Source organism: Neoarius graeffei, chromosome 2, assembly GCF_027579695.1.
Source record: "Neoarius graeffei isolate fNeoGra1 chromosome 2, fNeoGra1.pri, whole genome shotgun sequence".
NCBI classification, from domain to species: Eukaryota; Metazoa; Chordata; class Actinopteri; order Siluriformes; family Ariidae; genus Neoarius; species Neoarius graeffei.
In genome coordinates, this window is record NC_083570.1 from 8,564,789 (window position 1) to 8,590,998 (window position 26,210).

Genomic DNA, 26,210 nt, shown 5'->3' on the forward strand with positions numbered 1-26,210 from the left:
AAAAAAAAAAAAAAAGGCACCGCTTATCATCAGTGTCGCGGTTCTCAAGACTGAATTGATTCGCTGTCTGGAATCATGAACTGAATCATGGAGGAGTGTTTTATTCCTCTTATACCAGAGCAACCTTGCCAACTAATACAATTATTTTGAGTAATTAAGTAACGACACATTTTTATCCGTTTGGAAATCCTTAAGTTAGATCCTTAGGAGCAGTTGCTCAGTTACGAATTACAGCTTTATGTTACAAATCTCTAACCCTGGAGACTCCTTCCATCGACGCCAAACTCAGAACACGTAAAAGAGTTTCACCAAAACCAGCCATTGCTATAGAAACCATAACGAGTGCGTGAATATAAACCTGTCATTTTTTTAAATAGAAAAATTCCTCCATATCTTCTGACCAATCAGAATCCAGCAGTAAAATGAATCCTTTATTACGTTCTGGACGTCGTCATGTTTTATACTTTTGCCACGTGTGAACATCTGAGAGATCTTTGAGGGAGAACTCGTTCCTGATCCGTAGCATTCGTTTGTGTTTGGATGCACCTCTTTTTACAGACACTGTGTTATGTGATCCAAGGGGTGGAGCTTTGTGAAGATGGGTGGGAGCAAGGAAGGAAAAATAATAATAATAATTTGAATGTCCAACCCGTTTCCGTAAAAGCTAATGCACTTTTAAAAGGAAGGATGTTAATCCACATGGTTAAAACGAGCTCGGAGTCTTTATTCCGACTAAGACAGACGTCTGTGCCGTGCTCACCTCATCTTGGCGTGGACGGTGAGCGAGTCGAGCAGGTTCATGGGCAGCGGTGTGGTGGAACATGAGGCCATGCAGTTGGTCCCGGGCAGCGTGATGCGTACCGTCCCGTTCCCGTAAATAGTCTCCACCAGGACGCCCATGGGCAGTGTGAAACACTCCGAGTTGGTGGAGTAGGCGTTACACAGCAGCGCGATCTTGTAGTCCGTCATGGGCAGGCTCTTGTTGCGCAAGCTCTGCTGCAGAAACCTCACGCGAGAAAAACACAGGAAAATGTTCACTAACTCGAATAAAACTACTCGAGCTAATTAAAAAAACAAAACAAAACAAAAAAAGGACGTGACAAGAATTAAGCACTCGTTTCTTAAGTCCTACTCAAGACTTTTTCCTGGACTTGAGAACAACGCCAGCTTGTTTCAGTATTATTATTATTCAGTACTCATCAACATTTACATCTCCTGCATTCATTCAGCTGAAATTCTGAAGGAAAAAAAAAAAAAATAGATATACACAGCAGAGACATTGGAGCGTAGCTACAGCACCACACGCTGGACAGAAAGAGTACTGTGTGCTTTAGCTTTTAACATCATAAAATACTTTTAAAAAGATTTAATTGTTAATGAAAAATTTAATACTGAAAAAGACAGGTTATAAAATATATGATATTTAATTAAAGAAAAAAAAACATGTATCAAAATCCCTAATTGAACAATTAAATTATTATAATTATTACTACTACTACTACTACTACTACTACTAATAATAATAATAATAATTCAGCAGAATGTTCATGAACAATAAATAAGTGAAAATATAACTTGAAAAATAATGATTGTGATTATAAAATACAAAAACAGAGTAAAATTAAATGCATAAGTTGAATAAATTTTTTTAAATGTTATTTTACAGTAATTATTTCATTTTTAAAATTATGACCTCGATAAAAAATTTAATCGGCGCTGTGCGATATGATATAATGTTGATATCTTTTAATTACATTTAAATATATATATAAAAATGTTTACAAACTGGATCGAAGCAGCTGATTCGGTGTTCGTCTTTAAAATTGCTGAAAGTGACGCTGACTGGTCTTAAAAATATGTTTTCAATGTTTTTTTTATGAATGTTTTTCTAAATATGTTTTTTTCTAGATATTAAATGAATCATCAGTGATGTCTTTAATGTAAAGTTCGTTTAAACTAGAAACACCAGAACAGAGGAAGTATTTATAATTAAATGCCAAATTAATTAAAAAAAAAAAAACCTTAAGTTTAATTAAAGGGGTACCAAATATAATATATACAGTTGCTGATGTGACAAAGTAACGTATTCTTAAGTATTCTATCAAATTTATATACTAGAAAACAACTAAATATCTTGGTAATTGTAAATATAATAGTCAGTACGCTAAACGGCACAAGAGTCGCCATTTGTAAAAGACCGTGACGTCAGCTCTACCCACTGCACTAGGAGAGAAGTGTGTAATCATGGCGTCGGGCGCATCAAGTGAAAGCGACAGCTCTGTCGAATCATACGAAGAGATCCCGCAAGACACACTGCAAGCAGGCTATGGCTTAGAAGGGTACCAGTTTGAACCTAGGAGAGGTACTCTCGACTCCGGTGATGACGAAAGAAGAGAAGAAAGCTCGGATGACGGCGAGGATGAGACTGATGGGCGTGGCGAGCGTGGGGCAGAGCGTCTGCGTGCAGGTGACACGGCGTGGTGCTCGTGCGGAAAATGTAACGTGGAGTTGCTCACGAGTCCAGCAGAATTTATTTGCTGCAATCAGATAGGCGCCACCCGGGGACTTGCGAAATCGTCGCAAGAGGCAGAAACAGGTATTTCCATTGAAATAACACACACAGTGGCATAATAGACTATACTACTAGTACTAGATCTATAGATCTGAAAATACATGTAGGGCTATATGTGTTTTTCAGCGGAAACGAGTGAAAAGACACGTCTGGAGGATCGTTCTGCTTTCCATCGGTCCTGTTATTACACCCGAAAGCAACACACTGTGGCATTGTGTAGCCGATCACTTACAATTCATCCTACTTTCCGATTCACACATGCTATTCCCAACCTCAATGAGCCAACACAACTGGGCACAGACATACGTCATGAGTGTTACGCAGAGAAAATGAACGTGCATTCTGATTGGATAAAATTAATATCATGGCGGGCTGTTCAAACTGCGGAAATAGTTTGCTCGAGCTACTTTCAAAACACTATAACTTTCCAACCTTAGAACAAAAAACTTTTGTACGTCTTGAATAAGGTTCGTTAATGTGTGTTTTATTGTTATATTTACTCTATATATTGCCCTCTGTTCCCCTTTAAGAAAATTAAATTAAGAAACTCTTCAGTTGTCAAAGAAATATTAAAATAGATTAAAAATTTTATTAAATATCACGCTTCTTTGTTACTTGTGTAGAGAAAGTGGAGACTGTGTGCGTGTGTGTGTTACTCGTGGTGTAGTTTGAGCGAGTGGGGGATGGGGATCTGTAGTTTGGAGTTGTCGTTCTGGGCTTTGCGGTTCAGGTGGATCCAGATGCAGGTCATGGCGAAGGCGTGTGTGGACTGCGGCTTGTTGATGTCCGGTACAGGAATACACTGCAACACACACACACACACACACACACACACACACACACACACACACACACACACACACAGCTGTAACCTCTACCCAGAGGGGAACAAGTGCAACCAAAAGTAACAACAATAATAATAATCATAATAATAATTATTCCCTGTGTATCAACTTGACACAAATAATTTAATTTTATTATTTATATTTATTCTAGTATTTATTTATTTAAAAAAAAACTAAACTGAAAAAGAAAACGGTATTTTGGACGATTCTCTGAATATCCTCTGCAAAAATGTTATTTCTTTCAGAACGATATTTATAAAAAATACGCATTTTCCTGAAGAGATTTTTTTTAATTTATAATTTACAAACTTGACATTAAAATCAGCTGCATTCAGTCAGTTTGTAATGTAAAATAAATAAAATTAATTAATTAATTAATTAAAAACATTTTCAGAATGTCTATAACACCTGTGACAATTTAATTATATGACGACGACGCCCTGGCCACGCCCTGGATTAAACGTGACTGTCTGTGAATGTAACACTGTATTATTATTTTTTTTTAATTTATATTTTATTATTTTTCAAGGTAAAGGGTGGTGGGTACATGAAAACAAGAAAGAAAGAAAAAAAAAGAGAGACAGGAAATGGGGGGGACAAAAAAACGACAACAACAGTAACAACAACTATTTACAAACAGGGAGTAGTCTTTCACATACATGTACTTACAAAAGGATACGTAATATATACACTAATGGCCCTTTTCCACTACCCTTTTTCAGCTCGCTTCAGCTCACTTCAGCCCGACACGGCTCGCGTTTCGACTACCAAAAACCAGCACGACTCAGCTCGTTTCAGCCCTGCTTAGCCCCTAAAACTCGCACCGTTTTGGAGTGGGGCTGAAGCGAGCCAAACCGTGCCGACTGAGGCTGGGGGCGTGAGCAGACACTCCCCTGTGCACTGATTGGTGAGGAGGAGTGTCCTCACATGCCCACACACGCCCCGCGAGCGCGCTGGGATCTGTAAACACCGCAAACCCGGAAGGAGAAGAATTACGAATTACGAGAATTTCTGAAGCCTTATGCGCCTCGCCTCATCTATACGCTCTTGCCAGTATCTGTCCGCGTTGTCGGTGACAACAAGCCACAGCACCAAGACCAGCAACACTAACGACTCCATGTCCTCCATGTTTATTGTTTACTATCCGGGTCGTGAGACTACCGCTTAAAAGCTCACTGAATCAGTGACATACAGAGCATCGTGGACGAGTTCGCGGAGCGCAAGGCTCGCCGTATGCCCTTCAAATAATGCGCGCAGTAGGCTATTGATGTTTTATTATGAGCCATGTACAGTATGTCGCCGAATGTTTTTTTTTGTTTCTGAGTTACATGTTCGTTTGAAGGACTTAATGTACAAAATAACATAGTTGCACCCCGGAGTGTTGAAATTGGTAAACACAGTGCATTCAGTGAGGTTTGCACCGCCCTCCTTTTATTTCTGACTCTTCCTGTCACCGTTGCAACCTCTGAGCGCTCATTCGTATGCCCTTCAAATAATGTGCGCAGTATAGGCTATTGATGTTTTATTATGAGCCATGTACAGTATCCTAATGTTTTTTGTTTCTGAGTTACATGTTCGTTTGAAGGACTTGATGTACTAAATAACATAGTTGCACCCGGTAGTGTTGAAATTGGTAAACACCGCAGTTGCGGACATTTTGTAGCCTAAAATGATGTTATGATAAGCTTTAATAAAGGGCCCGGTCATTTGCCCCGCCCCCGGCCCGGCTCTGACTTGTTCCGCCACTGTCACTGATGTCACTGTTTGCGCTGCTTAACGACATCACGTGACGTCCACCCACTTTCGCTAACTCCACCCAATGTGTCCACCCACTTCCAGCCAGCACGGTTCAGCGCGGTTGTAGTCGAAATGCAACTCCAACAGCCCCGCTCAGCTCGACTCAGCACGGCACGGCTCAGCCGCGTTTGTAGTGGAAAAGCGGCATTATAGTAAGGATTCATTTGGCCATTTGGCAGGGACAAAATATAACCATTTCAACCATCTGTCCAAAAAAACCTCAGTTTTTTGGTTAACATGTGCTGTTATTCCTTCCATCTTGTAAATTTCCACCACAATATCTCTCCACGTAATAATTGTTGGGCTGTGTGGTTGTAGCCAGTTCCTGGTGATGGCTTTTTTACTGGCCACCAGTAGAATGTTAATAAGATATTTGTCCACTTTCAGCCAGTTTTCGGGAACGTATCCAAGGTACAAAGTCTTAAAGTCCAGTGCAATATCTTCTTCAAAGATGTCCTGTAGGGCCTTATGTATCTCAGACCAAAAAGTTTTTATGTTGGGGCAATCCCAGAAAACATGGGGGTGGTTTGCACATTGATGGCCACATTGTCTCCAACAAACAGGGATGATGTCACTGAATTTGCATTTCTGATGTGGTGTTATAAAATACCTGATTAAGTTTTTCCAGTTAAATTCCCTCCAGTTCATTGAACTGGTGCATTTCCATTGAAATTTCCATATTTTTTCCCATTCTTCATCTGTTATTTCAGTCCCTGATTCGGTTTCCCATTTTGCTTTGATATATGATGTGGAGTGTGTATTGAGTCCTAACAAGCAGTTATATGTAGCTGATATAATACCTTTATTAAGAGTTGCCTTGTATGTTCCTCTGAACAATTCTAGCAGGTTGTGTTTTTCTTCTGATATATTTTTAACCTTTGTGTCGACATAGTGTCGCAATTGTAAAGATCTGAAAAAATCTTGTTTATCCAGTAGGTGCTTTTCCTGTAGCGTTTCAAAACTTAATAATACATTATTCTTCATAATGGTGCTTAGAGCTGTTATTCCTTTAACTGGCCATGTTTTGAATCGGGTATCCATTGTGTTTGGTTTGAAATCAGAGTCATATGAACACCATTTTAGGGGAAGAAGATCTCCCTCTAATTTGTATATTTTTATAATATTTTTCCACATTTTCAAGGTAAATTTCAACCATGGATTATCCATTTCGTTTATGTAGTGTTGTATTTTAGAATCTGCTATAACTGCCTGTATGGGGATGGGGAACAGTTTTTCTTCAATATCTTTCCACTGTACTAAATATGATGGATTGCACCAGTATAGTATAGTCCTCATCTGGGCAGCAAAGTAATATTCCTTCAGGGAAGGCAAGCCCTAACCTCCTTTTTCTTTCGTTAACTGTAAGGTTTTGAGACGGACCCTTGGTCTCTTCCCCTGCCATAGGTATCTAGACAACATTTTATCCCATTCACTGAATTGACTTTGAGGTATTTCTACTGGTAGGGTTTGGAATAAATATAGCAACCTTGGTAATATGTTCATTTTAATGGAAAGTATCCTTGAGCTGAAACTAAAGAAAGGAACAAGATTCCACCTTGATATGTCATCCTTAATCTTTTTATCTAGAGGTGGATAGTTATGTTCTGATAATTTTGAGAGATCCTTTGGGATAGTGATTCCTAAATATAGGGCTGTGCCGATAGACGATGCCATCGTCCATCGACGATGGTGGTCATCCATCACGATGGAGAGCCACCATCGTGATACCACGCCCCCTCCTGTCATAATCATGCATATATGGTATCATCTGGGCCTATTTAACCTAAAAAGTTAGTTTTTTGTTAGTTTAGTTAGTTTTGTTTAATATATAAATATATAACATATAATTATAAATACATAATTATATAAATCATTATAAAGTAATATCCTATTACCGCTTGTTCATGTAGGCTATGGTGCAGGGACGTGCTAGTGAACATAACATGTGGTTACACAAATACAGTATGCTACTAATAATACATTTTGACTTCATTTTTTAGCCTACACTATACTTTTAATGTAAAATTTGTCATGTTGTTCAAACAAATAGCCACTATTAACGACTTCAGTCGGGAAATATTGCACCCCAAACGGCAGTGAAGCGCAGACTTCGGCAGAAGTCAAATAACTTTAATCTGGTAAATAGGCCTACTTTCAGACACAAAATGGTCCACTCTAAGCCATAATGTCAAACCAAATGGAAGAATGAAGGTGATTCTGACAAATGTAAAGACAGTAAAAAAAAAAAACCAATATTAAATCATGATTTTAAAAGCTGGTGCAATAATTCAAACACTAATAAATTGGAAAAATTAGCGCGTTCAAGTGCGCACTAAAGGCCGAAACGCATCTTCAATTGATATGGTGTAAATAAACAATGAGTAATAGCTTAAGTGTAGTTTCTTCTCATAGTTTGAATACTAGTCTTTCATTGTTAGAGCAGATTAATATCTTAGCGTGATCAGTGAGTGCTCGGGGAGGTTCATTTCCTCCTGCGCTTTGCGCAGCTCATTTCTCCGAAGCCAGCTGTGCGCAAACGCAGTGTTGACTGCTCGGCAAACTCCAAACGCTCGGTCTGTACTGGCCCTCTGTTGCGCGAGCGAGTTGGTTATGGCCAGGTTCAAATTGTGCCCAAAACAACTTAACCACGGCCATTTCAATTGCCTGATGGCTGTGACAGTATTCGCCCCGTTGTTATACAGGCGATCTTTTTCTCCTCTATTTTCCATTCGGCAAGTGTCTCGCGCAACGCGTCTTCTAAATTGTCCGCTGAATGTGTCTCTGGCATGAAACTCGTCTGCAGGCATTTGGACTGCATTGCCCACTCTCGGTCCACATAATGTACGGTAGCTGACATATAGGGCATCATGTTGCAGCTGGACCACATATCCGTTATCAAGGCCAAATATTCCACATCATCTAGCGCTTTTTTTTCCTTTACGTGCCAAAGCCTCGGATGAGTATCTAATACTTTTAATAATAATAATAATAATAATAATAATAATATATTTAATAATGTGGTATTAAAATCCCCGCCCACGATATGATCGTCCATCACGATGTTTGCACTGTAAACATCGTCGATGCCAATTAAGGGGACATCGCACAGCCCTACCTAAATATTTGAAGGATTTTGTTTGCCATGCCCATGGATCTTGAGATTTTATTTCCTTTGGTGGGTCATAGTTGTAAGCTAACACTTGGGTTTTGTTCACATTGACCTTATATCCTGACAGTTCCCCATACTTTCCAAGAGCCAACATCAGTTGGGGCAAAGAGTGTGTTGGGTGGCTGAGATATGTAATCACATCATCTGCGTAGCATGCTAGCTTATGTTCTCTTTCTGCTAAATGTATCCCTTTGATTTCTGTGTTTTGTCATATATTGGGCAAGCGGTTCAAGGAAGAGAGCAAATAATAGGGGTGACCAAGCACATCCCTGTCTTGTCCCCCTTTCCAGGGTAAACCTATTTGAGAGGTGGCCATTAACTTTGACCCTTGCAGTAGGACTGTGATATATTGTTTGTATAGTTCTAATAATCTTGTCATGGAAACCGAATCTGTGTAAAACTCTATAAAGGAAGATAAAGTTGACCGAATCAAATGCTTTCTCGGCATCAATACTAACCACTAAGGCTTCCATCTTGGTTTTCATTATGTGGCTAGCAATATGAAGTGTCCGTCTTATATTATCTTGGGTTTGACGTTGGTGTATAAAGCCTGTCTGATCATTATGAATGAGATTAGTCATGAGTTTCTCAAACCGTCTGGCCATTATGGAAGTGAATAACTTATAGTCTATGTTCAAGACAGATATTGGTCTAAAATTTGCACATTCGGTTTTATCTTTGCCTTCTTTTGGAATAGCTGATATGATTGCCTCATTCCAGCTAGGAGGTATTTGTGATTTTTCAAGGGTCCAATTTAATGTGGGGAGTAAGACAGGGACTAGTTCCTTTCTAAATTCTTTGTACCATTCTGCGGTGCATCCGTCAGAACCTGGGGATTTACCTACTTTAAGTTTGCATATTGTATCTAGCAATTCCCTTGCTGTTATCTCAGCTGTCAGTGAACCATTATGCTCTTCTGTAAGAGTAGGTAATTGCAATGAATTTAGGAAAGTGTCAATTTGAGCTATGTTTCCTCCTGGGACTTTTGTATATAGGCCTTTGTAGAATGTCTCAAATGCTTCATGAATTTCACTTAGATTATTTTTAAGCTCTTTTGTTATTGGGTCCTTGATTTTAACACTGTATTTTTAGCTGAGAATATCCAACAAAAATTATGTTTTAGATGCACAGATTTCTTTCAAAATGAATTTGATGTCTTACATGATTCACGACATAAATAAATAAATAAATAAATAAATACATTTTTACAGCTAGCTAGCTGGAAGTTATCCGGTAAATTTTCTTGAATACATTTTTAATCTATGAATATATAATGAATTTTTATATAAAATGTGATGTAAATATTTATTGCCGTCGACAGTAGGCGTCCAGGCCACGGCGAAGTGTTACTGAGGGTTTTCCGTACCTCCTTCTCGGGGTAAAGCAGATCGAACAGCTTCATGACGGGGAGGAAGTCAGCCAGCGCGTTCTTCTGGATGCTTCCGGAGATGAACTGCAGCAGAACCCACATCAGGTGATCTCTGCCTTTAATTAGACCACGCCCAGCCAGCTACCACACACACACACACACACACACACACACACACACACCAGGACTTCAGCTCAACATCTATTCAGTACAGCTGTGCGTGTAGAAATGTTTACGACACGTCCATAATGTAATTCGTCAGTGTTTTTTGTAGCCAATGAAAAACGCGCGTCGTTAAAAACACTAACCATCTGGAAATTTCCATGACACATTTACATTCAGCCACGCCCCTCAGAAACTCAATTTCACAAAAAAAAAAAAGTAAACGTGCACCAAATCTTCCAGTAATGCAGCTCAGCCACCGCGTCCTCCTTTTACGGGGTGCCATTACTTTTGTTCTCACATTACGGCTAGCCTTGTTTTGAAACGACAGGCGCTGGAACACACTGGTTTGTACCTTCTGATGCAGCGAGAGCACCATGTGAGGGAAGCTGGCGAACTGGAACAAAACGAAGAAGATGAGCTGACTGGACAGATGTTGCCACAGCAGCTGGCTGGTCCCGCCGTCGTCGAACTGCTCCTCCGTCTCCGAGCGCTCCATGGCGTACACCACCAGATCGACCAGCTGCTCCTCCAGCACGGGGCATCGCTGTTTGTGCTACACACACACACACAGGACAGATACGCTTATGCACAGGTGACAAAGTGGACAGATGTTCCAAAAACATAAATAAATAAAATTTTCAATTCTGTAAAACGTTCCAGGTAGAAGACGTAAACCTCGATTCATTTTGTCACAGCAGAGCCAGCGTCTCACACACACACTTTCTAGCGGTCAGAGAATACGACGCTGTCCCTTGTACAGGCTTCCGTCGTGTGTTTGGACCGAGCTCACGCTTTCAGAGACATTTAAAAGCAACCAGAGAAAGCAGCGGAAAAAACGAAAGAGAATTTAAATGAAAAAATTAATTTAAAAATAAATAAATAAATAAAAACACAGCCACAACACAAGACACGCATGAGCGTAAAACTGTTCACTGCACACAAGCATGGCATGACGGCTGCACACAGAAGCCCTGACCGCAGGGAAAGCTGAAACGTATCCCAACAACTCAACTCAACTCTCTCTCTCTCTCCGTGTGCTTGTGCACTCTGAGCACATGCTGCCCTCTTGTGGCCAGACGTGTGGATTTAAGACGCCCTATTTGGACGGCGTTAGTTTTCACTGCACTGCAATCTCACTGGGTTACTTCACATTTACGGAAGGAGTCTCCAGTCTCAATCTTTACTGTAACAGAGGTTAACTGCTCCATTTTAACGATCTAAGCGCAAGTGCATTTAGGGCGTGTCCAAATCCACTTTTGTTGTTTAAAGATGGAAATAAGTATCGGTTCGAAAGGGTTATACGGAGTCTCTTAATGAGCCGTGAGGGTGTTTTGGTCGTAGCAAACCAATCAGAGCGTCGTCTCTGAGGTCATTCCCTTTAAAAGCCAGGTGCGCTTGGAGCTTTGCCAGGTAGGAAAGCGACAGCAGGATTCCACCAAAGCTCCCTGCGCTGGAGCAGGTGTCGGTGGACGTCGCGACTAATCGTTATGGCGTATACACAAGAACAGCGCAAGAGCATTTGGTATTTAAATCAAACCACACGGTCACGGGACGCAAAAAATGACCCCTACGTCGGCCTCGAACTTGCACAGAGCCCAAAGATTTGCGGCTTCTCGATAACGTGACAAAATCATTTTTCCCCTGTCTTATTAACGTCATGAGAGAATAAAAAGAGGCTGGTGAAGGAATGACCGTTTACAGCTGCTATAACGTACATGATAACAGGAAGTTAATAAGAAGTAGGTGTTGTTTTTAAACGAAAACGAAACTGGAAAATTGCTGCGGCGTAAGAGGAATAAAACACTCAGGGGGTGTACTGTTGGAGAAAAACAATCAGTATTTCCTTGATTTTTTTTAAAGTGGGTATTCAGTCAAGAGAAAATTTACGCTTTTGAAAATTCTTGTAAATATTTCGTCTGTACGGAACGCGTCGCTGAATTTCTGTACGACTTCGAGTATGGATTAGAACAATAGAAAAAGTACAATCCTGTCCGCCGAGTGGTTAGCGTGTCCGCCCCAAATACATGTGAGAAGGGCGTCAAACTCTAACGGTTATCAGAAGACCCGCCCCCTACTCTAATCCTAGCAATGTAACAGGCGAGAGGGCGTGGGATATACAAACGGAGATCAGTGACATCTAGTGCAGCCTGGGAAGACCACAGGAAGGACTTCGTACGCCGATTAAATTGCGGATTATCATTATTATTATTATTATTACGACAGTATCAATGTTACTAATGTTGAATAAATTTAAGCATAAATAAATTACCGATCCTATTCGTGATCGTTTTACGACACGTGACGCCAACATCTGAGTTCATAGGATTCAAAAACCAAACAAAACAATCAAGAAACTCTTTTACAAGGAAACCTGATGACTAAAGTCACTGCTAGCATCATTTCTGAGAAGTAGCTGCCACCTCTGGGACACACCGCGGCTTCCCCTCGGAGGTGGCACGCAAGGATTGACTGCAAAACTGGACGCAAATTTCTACGTCTGTGACATGGGAGCACTTTTGAAAGATGCGTCTCAGTAATTAGTATTCCAGTCGCGACTTCTTTCCTGTTGAAATTCTCTGAAATCGCAGTTCGTATAAACTTGTAACGAATCAAGTCTATATTTTTATATATAGATATAAAATACACACACACTTATTGTACAGGACACGCCCCATTTCTGATTTTCAGCCAGTGATATCCATGATGTTGAAATACCAGGGCTTCATTAACCAAATCACAGTGTATATGAGCAAATTTGGATACAGTGGGGCAAAAAAGTATTTAGTCAGCCACCAATTGTGCAAGTTCTCCCACTTAAAAAGATGAGAGGCCTGTAATTTTCATCATAGGTACACTTCAACTATGAGAGACAGAATGGGGGGGAAAGAATCCAGGAAATCACATTGTAGGATTTTTAATGAAATAATTGGTAAACTCCTCGGTAAAATAAGTATTTGGTCACCTACAAACAAGCAAGATTTCTGGCTCTCACAGACCTGTAACAACTTCTTTAAGAGGCTCCTCTGTCCTCCACTCGTTACCTGGATTAATGGCACCTGTTTGAACTCGTTATCAGTATAAAAGACACCTGTCCACAACCTCAAACAGTCACACTCCAAACTCCACTATGGCCAAGACCAAAGAGCTGTCAAAGGACACCAGAAACAAAATTGTAGACCTGCACCAGGCTGGGAAGACTGAATCTGCAATAGGTAAGCAGCTTGGTGTGAAGAAATCAACTGTGGGAGCAATTATTAGAAAATGGAAGACATACAAGACCACTGATAATCTCCCTCAGTCTGGGGCTCCACGCAAGATCTCACCCCGTGGGGTCAAAATGATCACAAGAACGGTGAGCAAAAATCCCAGAAGCACACGGGGGACCTAGTGAATGACCTGCAGAGAGCTGGGACCAAAGTAACAAAGGCTACCATCAGTAACACACTACGCCGCCAGGGACTCAAATCCTGCAGTGCCAGACGTGTCCCCCTGCTTAAGCCAGTACATGTCCAGGCCCGTCTGAAGTTTGCTAGAGAGCATTTGGATGATCCAGAAGAGGATTGGGAGAATGTCATATGGTCAGATGAAACCAAAATAGAACTTTTTGGTAAAAACTCAACTTGTCGTGTTTGGAGGAGAAAGAATGCTGAGTTGCATCCAAAGAACACCATACCTACTGTGAAGCATGGGGGTGGAAACATCATGCTTTGGGGCTGTTTTTCTGCAAAGGGACCAGGACGACTGATCCGTGTAAAGGAAAGAATGAATGGGGCCATGTATCGTGAGATTTTGAGTGAAAACCTCCTTCCATCAGCAAGGGCATTGAAGATGAAACGTGGCTGGGTCTTTCAGCATGACAATGATCCCAAACACACCGCCCGGGCAACGAAGGAGTGGCTTCGTAAGAAGCATTTCAAGGTCCTGGAGTGGCCTAGCCAGTCTCCAGATCTCAACCCCATAGAAAATCTTTGGAGGGAGTTGAAAGTCCATGTTGCCCAGCGACAGCCCCAAAACATCACTGCTCTAGAGGAGATCTGCATGGAGGAATGGGCCAAAATACCAGCAACAGTGTGTGAAAACCTTGTGAAGACTTACAGAAAACGTTTGACCTCGGTCATTGCCAACAAAGGGTATATAACAAAGTATTGAGATGAACTTTTGTTATTGACCAAATACTTATTTTCCACCATAATTTGCAAATAAATTCTTTAAAAATCAGACAATGTGATTTTCTGGATTTTTTTTTCTCATTCTGTCTCTCATAGTTGAAGTGTACCTATGATGAAAATTACAGGCCTCTCTCATCTTTTTAAGTGGGAGAACTTGCACAATTGGTGACTGACTAAATACCTTTTTGCCCCACTATACATAGCATTTACGTAAGCAACGTAAATGTCGTGAAAATTCACTCAGGCCTGTAAACCTTCAGAGTTTGGTTAATTTTCGTAAAAGGAGACTCACTAACGTGAACCTCGACTGATCAGCTTCATATCGTATAACTGGTGAGGAGCAACTGCGATTTTATATCCGGGTTTTATACGCAATTGGCATTTATAAAACACGCACGTGTGAATACGGAGAAATCCAAAGTTGCCGGACGTTTTCAGGGCTTTTTGTCTGATTTGGCTAATGACAAGATTTTACACACAACGTTACCAGAAGATGATTGATCTTAAGTCGCGTGTATTTTAAAAAAATAAATAAATAAAATAAAACTTAAAAAAAAAAAAAAAACAGGTCAATGAATCCGATTGGAAAATGCTAAATCTGATCCAACACCAATTTAGCAATTCCACTTCTGTCTAGTCTTGGAATAATTACGTTTATTTTTTCCTGCTATTAAATGAGCACAAATCCGAGCCTCATGCTTTTTGGCGAGACGAAAGTTCCGATCTCAAAAATAAATAAATTCCGTGACGGAAATGATGATCCAGCCAGAGTCCGAGCAAATAACAGCACACACACAAAAAAAAAATAAAAAAAAGCGCAGTAACAGAACCACAGATACACACATGCGCCAACCAGGGCTTGAAATTAACGTCTTCATCGTCATCATCATCATCATTTCATAATCTGGTGCCTCGTTAGGAAAGGAGGAATGTTTACAGATCAACGTTTAAGTGCTTCTTCTCCTGATTCAGCATGGGAAATGGGTTGGGAATGGGAACTCCCAAACTGGAACTAGACGGATTACTTTAGACATTTTTCATACATTACTTTACGCACTTTTCCAGAACTTTGTCACGTATTTGTTTTGATTGATTGCTGCTCTTTGTGGGAATGGGAATTCTCAAACAGGGGTTGGGAATATCTTAAAACCAGATCTGTTTGGAGTTTCCATTTTCAGGAAGCATTTCCTGAACGTGTTCCTTGACATTTGACTAAAAGGGAATGCTGAGGTTTGTTTCAAACACTTCGAGCGTTATTTTGCAATGGTGCTAATTTTGTATCATTTATTTTTGGAGATTTTTACCCCCCCAAAAAAACAAAAAACAAAACCACAATATGTGTAACACTTGAACTTGCAAAACATTTCACTGTAACCTTTGTCGGTTGCATAAGTATTCAAACCCTGGGTCAATAACCACCTTTCACTGGATATCTGCTTGGATAGCACATCTGGATCCTGATATCTGTGTCCCTTCTTCTTGCTCAAACTCAGAATGGATAGAGACTGCTGCTGGAGAAATCAAATGTTCAGGCCTTATAGCAGATTCTCGGATTCTTCAACTCTCGGACTGGGCCGTTCTAACACGTTCAGAAGTGAAGCTCCGCCCCAGCCTCAAATCCGTTTCCCTTTTTCTGCCTACATCCATCTCACCCTCCTCAACCCTGACCAGTTTCCCAGCACATACTAATGAGAATCATCTCCACAACTTGATGCTCCCACCACCATGCTTCACGTTAAGAACCATGTTCGCAGTGTGACTGACCAAAAGATCCATTTTGATCCCATCAAACCATTTTTGTTTGCCTCTGAGAAGCATTTTGGGCAACCTTATGTGACTTTCTCCTCGACGCTGTTCCATAAATCCCTGCTTTCCTGTAAACATCATCTCCTGTCTGAGCTCTGGATCTCTCCAGCTCCTACAGAGTCGCCTTGAACATCTTGTTTGCTTCTCTGATTAATCCTTTCTTTAATCCGTCACTGACTTTTGTTGGACAGCTTTCTCTAAGGCAGAGTCGCCACCGCTGTGACGTACTCTTTCCATTTTAAAGTAATGGATTTAATTTCCTAAAGATAGGAATTTTTTTTGACATTTCTCCAGAACTTTGATTTTGATCTCTTTGAGCCTTGTGATGCCATTTGTTTTGGTATGTTCTTCTGAGTTCTTCCAGGAATAGGTACATTTATACTGAAATCACATGACACTTTAATTGCACACATGCACACCTTTCAACTAATTGCATGACTTCTGACAGGGACTGGTTCTACCAGAAATAATATTCACAGCAGCTACTAAACTAATATGGTGGTCAGTCCTATGTAGAGTTATGACATACAGCATAATCCTGACTCCATTTCCAAGTTTGAAAAGTCCAAAGGGGGTGAATACTTATGCAGGACCCTCTACAGGAAGTGTTGTTTCATTTTTAATCGGGTCATGATTGGAAACACCAGAAAATGTGTTAAATGTGGGTTTTAGTTGTTCAGCTGGACCTTACTTGACCCTACTTTAGATTTGACCTGAGAGAGAGAGAGAGAGAGAGAGAGAGAGAGGAGCATTTATTCATCATGATTCTGATGAGAGAAAAGCTCTGGCATTAAAAGCAAAGAACAGTTGATTTTTTTTTGGAGGAAAACAACGAGAAAGATTTAAAACTTGGATATTGTGCATGAGGAATTAGCCGAGTGTGATGTTGACCAAATGGAGCAGAGGTAATTTCAAGCCCCATGTTTAGATTTAGCCTTTCTTCGTGTATGTGTGTGTGTGTGAGTGAGATAATTAGAAAGGAAAAAAAAAAAAAAGATCTGACTGGGTGTGGACAAGCTTCCAGAGTCAGGTTAGTCACAATACAACAGTAAGATTATGAACATACCTGAGCAATGTTCAGGGTCTAGAGCATTGGCGCAAGGTGGGCGGGGTAAGACAGGACAGAACAAAAATAAAGGAAGAAAAAAAAGAAGACAAATACAGTGACTAGGAGGCCGGCTCCGAGTACCCCCTGCCAAGTCACCACCAAACCACTAAATAAATAAATAAACAAATAAAAACCACCCCCTACCTCCCCACTTCCCCAAAAACACACATGTATCAGAAAGACAGGCGGGGCTATAGGGCATGCCAGACGGACAGGGAAGAGAGACTCCACCCACCCCGACTCTCACAGGGTTTTGGCAGCAAAGCACAGGCAGTGTACAGGGTGTTTACTGGAGGCTGGCTTTTGTGTGTGCAATGAATACATCAGTAAATAAACAGCAAAAATCAATTAATCATTCACTTTGCAACCGCCTACCACCGCACCCACTGACCCACCGCACCCACCATACCCACTGACCCCACCGCACCCACTGACCCCACCATACCTACCATACCCACTGATCCCACCGTACCCCCTGACCCCACCATACCTACCGTATCCACCATACCCCCTGACCCCACCGTGCCTATCGTATCCACCATACCCACTGACCCACCGTACCCCCTGACCCCACCATACCTACCATATCCACCATACCCACTGACCCCACCATATCCACTGACCCCACCGTACCTACCATATCCACCATACCCACTGACCCCACCGTATCCACTGACCCACCATACTCCCTGACCCCACCATACCTACCGTATCCACCGTACCCCCTGACCCCACCATACCCCCTGACCCCACCGTACCTACCGTATCCATCATACCCACTGACCCCACCGTATCCACGGACCCCACCGTACCTACCGTATCAACCATATCCACTGACCCCACCATACCCACTGACCCCACCGTACCCACTGACCCCACCGTACCTACCGTATCCACCATACCCCCTGACCCCACCATACCCACTGACCCCACCGTACCTACCGTATCCACCATACCCACTGACCCCACCGTACCTACCATATCCACTGACCCCACCGTACCCACTGACCCCACCATACCTACCGTATCCACCATACCTACCATATCCACTGACCCCACCGTACCCACTGACCCCACCATACCCACCATACCCACTGACCCACCATACCCACTGACCCCACCATACCTACCATATCCACCATACCCCCTGACCCCACCGTACCCCCTGACCCCACCATACCTACCGTATCCACCATACCCACTGACCCCACCGTATCTACTGTATCCACCATACCCACTGACCCCACCGTATCCACTGACCCACCGTACCCCCTGACCCCACCATACCTACCGTATCCACCATACCCACTGACCCCACCATACCTACCGTATCCACCATACCCACTGGCCCCACCATACCCACTGATCCCACCATACCTACGGTATCCACCATACCCCCGACCCCACCGTACCCCCTGACCCCACCATACCTACTGTATCCACCATACCCACTGACCCCACCGTATCCACTGACCCACCGTACCCCCTGACCCCACCATACCTACCATATCCACCATACCCCCTGACCCCACCATACCCACGGTATCCACCATACCCACTGACCTCACCGTACCCCCTGACCCCACCGTACCTACCGTATCCACCATACCCACTGACCTCACCGTACCCCCTGACCCCACCGTACCTACCGTATCCACCATACCCACTGACCTCACCGTACCCCCTGACCCCACCGTACCTACCGTATCCACCATACCCACTGACCTCACCGTACCCCCTGACCCCACCGTACCTACCGTATCCACCATACCCACTGACCTCACCGTACCCCCTGACCCCACCGTACCTACCGTATCCACCATACCCACTGACCTCACCGTACCCCCTGACCCCACCGTACCTACCGTATCCACCATACCCACTGACCTCACCGTACCCCCTGACCCCACCGTACCTACCGTATCCACCATACCCACTGACCTCACCCTACCCCCTGACCCCACCGTACCTACCGTATCCACCATACCCACTGACCTCACCCTACCCCCTGACCCCACCATACCTACCGTATCCACCATACCCACTGACCTCACCGTACCCCCTGATCCCACCATACCTACCGTATCCACCATACCCACTGACCTCACCGCATCCACTGACCCCACCGTACCCCCGATCCACCATGCCCACTGATCCCACCATACCCACTATACCCCCTGACCCCACCGTACCCACGATCCACCATGCCCAATGATCCACCATGCCCACCACCTCACCGTACCCCCGACCCACCACGCCCCACCATACCCACTGACCCACCACACCCCCGACCCACAGTACCCACCAACCCACCGATCACAAGCACATTTGCTCTCTACTTTCATCATTTTAATCTCATTCTCTGTGTCTGGACTAAAAAAAAAAAAAAATAAGTAAATGAAATGTAAAAAAAAAAATCAGAGGACAGACAGAGAGAGAGAGAGAGAGAGAGAGAGAGAGAGAGAGAGAGAGAGAGAGACAGAGAGGCGTACCTGTTTGTTGAGGCCGAGCATGTTGCACACCATGTCTCTGGAGTACGGCTGCTCCAACACGTACCTCAGCAAACCCGTCTGCGGCTCGAACAGGTCCTGGAGCCGAGAAGACAAAACTCACCATTGGATACAAGTCCAGCTACGCACCACATTACACTGCTGTGTGTGTGTGTGTGTGTGTGTGTGTGTGTGTGTGTGTGTGTGTGTGTGTGTGTAAATTGCTGTATCCCATTTTGTATAGTTATATTTTATGGTACTGACTGTATTGTTGAACTGCTTGAGAAAACATTACACAAGTGCTTCAGCTCTCAAAATCACATTAGATATCAAAACACAATATATACTGCACATCCTCATCTCATCTCATTATCTCTAGCCGCTTTATCCTGTTCTACAGGGTCGCAGGCAAGCTGGAGCCTATCCCAGCTGACTACAGGTGAAAGGCGGGGTACACCCTGGACAAGTCGCCAGGCCATCACAGGGCTGACACATAGACAACCATTCACACTCACATTCACACCTACGGTCAATTTAGAGTCACCAGTTAACCTAACCTGCATATCTTTGGACTGTGGGGGAAACCGGAGCACCCGGAGGAAACCCACGCAGACACGGGGAGAACATGCAAACTCCGCACAGAAAGGCCCTCACCGGCCACGGGGCTCGAACCCAGACCTTCTTGCTGTGAGGCGACAGCGCTAACCACTACACCACCGTGCCACCCTACTGCACATCCTATTTAATAATATTTCACCACGAAGAGTTTCCCAAGTGCTCAGAGTTTCTTTTTTTAAACAAGAAATGACACACCCACTGCGATCCTATTGGTGCCAAGAGGACATTAGAACTTCACGTGACCTTGTGCAAATTTTTTTTCTTCTTTCACTCTTGCAAACCATCATAAAATGCTATTGAGGGTCCACGTAAACGGCGCTGTGCGCACACACATGTAAAAGTAAATCACACACACTATCAATACTCACAGGTGAAATGTACGTCCCGTCCACAACCTTTGACCTGACGGTTTGTACGGTTCACTGTTGCACACGCAGCCATTTCTCTTGTAATTTTTCTCATCAACTACATAAATAATTTGTGTAGCTTCCAGTAGAAAGCTAAATGACTGTTCTGCTCCACGATGTGAGTCATCGTGGGACTACTTTTTTTTTTAAAGCAAAGGGTCGTCTCACGCCAAATATTGACTTTAATTTATTATGCCTTACTGCTTACAGTATTTGTTAATGTTGAAACATTTCATTTCATTATTTTTTAAGCCATTTTAAGTCGGTAGCATTTCTTTCCATGTGCCCAAGACTTTTGCCCAGGACTGGATATGTTGCTCTCAAAAGGTACTCCTTTCTTAGACAGACATCATGGGAACATGTACAACCCTGATTCCAAAAAAGTTGGGACAAAGTACAAATTGTAAATAAAAACGGAATGCAATGAAGTGGAAATTTCAAAATTCCATATTTTATTCAGAATAGAACATAGATAACATATCAAATGTTTAAACTGAGAAAATTTATCATTTAAAGAGAAAAATTAGGCGATTTTAAATTTCATGACAACAACACATCTCAAAAAAGTTGGGACAAGGCCATGTTTACCACTGAGACATCCCCTTTTCTCTTTACAACAGTCTGTAAACGTCTGGGGACTGAGGAGACAAGTTGCTCAAGTTTAGGGATAGGAATGTTAACCCATTCTTGTCTAATGTAGGATTCTAGTTGCTCAACTGTCTTAGGTCTTTTTTGTCGTATCTTCCGTTTTACAATGTGCCAAATGTTTTCTATGGGTGAAAGATCTGGACTGCAGGCTGGCCAGTTCAGTACCCGGACCCTTCTTCTACGCAGCCATGATGCTGTAATTGATGCAGTATGTGGTTTGGCATTGTCATGTTGGAAAATGCAAGGTCTTCCCTGAAAGAGACGTCGTCTGGATGGGAGCATATGTTGCTCTAGAACCTGGATATACCTTTCAGCATTGATGGTGCCTTTCCAGATGTGTAAGCTGCCCATGCTACACACACTAATGCAACCCCATACCATCAGAGATGCAGGCTTCTGAACTGAGCGCCGATAACAACTCGGGTCGTCCTTCTCCTCTTTAGTCCGAATGACACGGCGTCGCTGATTTCCATAAAGAACTTCAAATTTTGATTCGTCTGACCACAGAACAGTTTTCCACTTTGCCACAGTCCATTTTAAATGAGCCTTGGCCCAGAGAAGACGTCTGCGCTTCTGGATCGTGTTTAGATACGGCTTCTTCTTTGAACTATAGAGTTTTAGCTGGCAACGGCGGATGGCACGGTGAATTGTGTTCACAGATAATGTTCTCTGGAAATATTCCTGAGCCCATTTTGTGATTTCCAATACAGAAGCATGCCTGTATGTGATGCAGTGCCGTCTAAGGGCCTGAAGATCACGGGCACCCAGTATGGTTTTCCGGCCTTGACCCTTACGCACAGAGATTCTTCCAGATTCTCTGAATCTTTTGATGATATTATGCACTGTAGATGATATGTTCAAACTCTTTGCAATTTTACACTGTCGAACTCCTTTCTGATATTGCTCCACTATTTGTCGGCGCAGAATTAGGGGGATTGGTGATCCTCTTCCCATCTTTACTTCTGAGAGCCGCTGCCACTCCAAGATGCTCTTTTTATACCCAGTCATGTTAATGACCTATTGCCAATTGACCTAATGAGTTGCAATTTGGTCCTCCAGCTGTTCCTTTTTTGTACCTTTAACTTTTCCAGCCTCTTATTGCCCCTGTCCCAACTTTTTTGAGATGTGTTGCTGTCATGAAATTTCAAAATGTCTCACTTTTGACATTTGATATGTTGTCTATGTTCTATTGTGAATACAATAACAGTTTTTGAGATAATTTATTGCATTCCGTTTTTATTTACAATTTGTACTTTGTCCCAACTTTTTTGGAATTGGGGTTGTACATCAGTGCTAATTAAATATATCCTGGGAGAAATCTGGTAAAAATATCTTAAAACATAAAATACATCCTCGAGTAATTGGAATAAAATACCTCCTGGGATAAATCAAGTCAAATAAATTTGGGCTAAATTAAGTGAAATATATTCCAGGCTAATTCCGGTTAAACACCATATCTCCTGGGACAGTTCTGGTAAAATACACCCCAGAGAAATTGTAGCCAAATATATCCCAGATTCACTCAATTAAAAATATATTACAAGCTAACTCCAGCTTGTAAACATTGCCTTGGTTAACTATTGTAAAAATAGATTTATCATCATTAAATATATCCTGGAATAAAACTTATCCTAGGTCAACTGCACGAAAATGCGTCTGAGCTATTTCCAGGTAAATATAGTCCAAGATAATTCCAGTTTAAAAAAAAAAAAAACATGGTTAACACTTGTGAAATACATCTGTGCGAATAAAACATATCCTGGGATAAATCTTCCAGTACCAGTACTGGGATAAATCTTCCAGTACAATACATTACACCTGGGCTATTTCCAGAAAATTATTTTCCAATATGATTTCAGTTCGGGTTTTTTTTTAATGGTTTGGGTTAAATGTTGTTAGACATCTGTGCTAGTTAAATACAGTGCCTTGCAAAAGTATTCATACCGCTTGAACTTTTTCACATTTTTCCACCTTACAACCACGAACTTAAAAGTTTTTTTATTGAGATTTTATGTGATAGACCAACACAGAGTAGCACATAATTGTGAAGTGAAATGAAAATGATAAATGGTCTTCAAAATTTTAAACAAATAAAAATCTGAAAAATGTGGTGTGCATTAGTATTCAGCCCCCTGTACTCTGATACCTCTAAATACAATCCAGTGCAATCAATTGCCTTCAGAAGTCATCTAATTAGTTAATAGAGTCCTACTGTGTGTAATTTACTCTCAGCATAAATACACTTGTTCTGTGAAGGCCTCAGTGGTTTGTTAGAGAACACTGAAGAACAAACAGCATCATGAAGACCAAAGAACCCACCAGACAGGTCAGGGATAAAGTTCTGGAGAAGTTTAAAGCAGGGTTAGGTTATAAAAAAATATCCCAAGCTCTGAACATCTCAAGAAGCACTGTTCAATCCATCATTCAAAAATGGAAAAAGTATGGCACAACTGCAAACCTACCAAGACATGGCCATCCACCTAAACTGACAGAGCAAGCAAGGAGAGCACTGGTCAGAGAAGCAGCCAAGAGGCCCATGATCACTCTGGAGGAGCTGCAGAAATCCACAGCTCAGGTGGGAGAATCTGTGCACAGGACAACTATAAGTCGTACACTCCACAAATCTGGCCTTTTTGGAAGAGTGGCAAGAAGAAAGCCATTGTTGAAAGACAGGCATAAGAAGCCATGTAGGGGACACAGCAAACATGCGGAAGAAGGTGCTTTGGTCAGATGAGACCAAAGTTGAACTTTTTGGCCTAAATGCAAAGCGCTATGTGTGGCGGAAAACTAACACTGCTCATCACCCTGCACACACCATCCCCACTGTGAAACATGGTGGTGGCAGCATCATGCTATGGGGATGCTTTTCTTCAGCAGGGACAGGGAAGCCGGTCAGAGTTGATGGGAAGATGGATGGAACTAAATACAGGGCAATCCTGGAAGAAAACCTGTTGGAGGCTGCAAAAGACTTGAGACTGGGAAGGAGATTCACCTTCCAGCAAGACAATGACCCTAAACATACAGCCAGAGCTACAATGGAATGGTTTAGATCAAAGAATATTCATGTGTTAGAATGGCCCAGTCAAAGTCCAGACCTAAATCCCATTGAGCATCTGTGGCAAGACTTGAAAATTGCTGTTCACAGACGCTCTCCATCCAATCTGGCTGAGCTTGAGCTATTTTGCAAAGAAGAATGGGCAAAAATTTCAGTGTCTAGATGTGCAAAGCTGGTAGAGACATACCACAAAAGACTTGCAGCTGTAATTGCAGCAAAAGGTGGCTCTACAAAGTATTGACGCAGGGGGGCTGAATACTAATGCACACCACATTTTTCAGATTTTTATTTTTGCTTAAAATTTTGAAGACCATTTATCATTTTCGTTTCACTTCACAATTATGTGCTACTCTGTGTTGGTCTATCACATAAAATCTCAATAAAAAACATTTAAGTTCGTGGTTGTAAGGTGGAAAAATGTGAAAAAGTTCAAGCGGTATGAATACTTTTGCAAGGCACTGTACAGTGGTGTGAAAAAGTGTTTGCCCCCTTCCTGATTTGATTTTTTTTTGGCATGTGTCTCACACTTAAATGTTCCAGATCATCAAACAAATTTAAATATTAGACAAAGATAACACAAGTAAACACAAAATGCAGTTTTTAAATGAAGGTCTTTATCATTAAGGGGAAAAAAATCCAAACCTACATAACCCTGTGTGAAAAAGTGATTCCCCCTCGTTAAAACATAAATTAACTGTGGTTTATCACATCTTTGGAAAGCTGAGTTCAATTTCCCTAGCCACACCCAGGCCTGATTACTGCCACACCTGTTCTCAATCAAGAAATCACTTAAATAGGACCTGCCTGACAAAGTGAAGTAGACCAATGCCGCTTTTCCACTACCAACGCGGCTGAGTCGGGCTGAGCCGTGCTGAGTCGAGCTGAGTGGGGCTGTTGGAGTTGCATTTCGACTACAACCGCGCTGAACCGTGCTGGCTGGAAGTGGGTGGACACATTGGGTGGAGTTAGCGAAAGTGGGTGGACGTCACGTGATGTTGTTAGGCGGCGCAAACAGTGACATCAGTGACCTTTTAAGCGGTAGTCTCACGACCCGGATAGTAAACAATAAACATGGAGTCGTTAGTGTTGCTGGTCTTGGTGCTGTGGCTTGTTGTCACCGACAACGCCAACAGATACTGGCAAGAGCGTATAGATGAGGCGAGGCGCATAAGGCTTCAGAAATTCTCGTAATTCGTAATCATTCTTCTTCTTCCGGGTTTATGGTGTTTACAGATCCCAGCGTGCTCGCGGGGCGTGTGAGGACACTCCTCCTCACCAATCAGTGCACAGGGGAGTGTCTGCTCACGCCCCTAGCCCCACTTGGCTCGGTTTGGCTCGCTTCAGCCCCACTCCAAAACCGTGCGAGTTTTGGGGGCTAAGCAGGGCTGAAGCGAGCTGAGTCGTGCTGCTCTAAGGTAGTCGAAACGCGAGCCGTGTCGGGCTGAAGTGAGCTGAAGCGAGCTGAAGTGAGCTGAAAAAGGGTAGTGGAAAAGGGCCACAAAAGATCCTCAAAAGCTAGACATCATGCTGCGATCCAAAGAAATTCAGGAACAAATGAGAGAAAAAGTAATTGAGAGCTATCAGTCTGGAAAAGGTTATAAAGCCATTTCTAAAGCTTTGGGACTCCAGCAAACCACAGTGAGAACCATTATCCATAAATGGCGACAACATGGAACAGTGGTGAACCTTCCTAGGAGTGGCCGGCCGACCAAAATTACCCCAAGAGCGCAGCGGCGACTTAGCCTGGGCCCGCCCATCCTAAGTGTGACGCAACACGGGGGCCTGTTGCAAACTTAGTCTGGCAAGGCAAGCTATCTCCAGCTCTTCCAAGCTCCCGAAAAATCGGGAGCCAATCAACTTTGAGCATCTCCAACGGCCCTGGGTAGAGGCGTGTTCAAGGCAGTGACGTAGTAGAACTGCGACCGGAAGCCATAGATTGTTTACAGAATCTATGCCGGAAGCGCTTCATTCACTAGAAACATTACGAACATGG

General features: G+C 42.6%; 1 protein-coding gene across 3 annotated transcripts in view; it reads right to left on the reverse strand.

Annotated features, from left to right (window-relative positions):
* med23 (mediator complex subunit 23) overlaps window positions 1-26,210 on the reverse strand; it is a 103,467-nt gene that overhangs the window by 57,200 nt on the left and 20,057 nt on the right. For all 3 annotated transcript variants that reach the window (XM_060913754.1, XM_060913753.1, XM_060913752.1), the window contains exons 10-14: window positions 19,493-19,588; window positions 10,270-10,470; window positions 9,750-9,893; window positions 3,229-3,374; window positions 761-1,006 (exon numbers count right to left, since the gene is read on the reverse strand). In XM_060913754.1, the coding sequence (XP_060769737.1) occupies window positions 761-1,006; window positions 3,229-3,374; window positions 9,750-9,893; window positions 10,270-10,470; window positions 19,493-19,588 (833 nt within the window). The remainder of the gene's footprint in view (window positions 1-760; window positions 1,007-3,228; window positions 3,375-9,749; window positions 9,894-10,269; window positions 10,471-19,492; window positions 19,589-26,210) is intronic.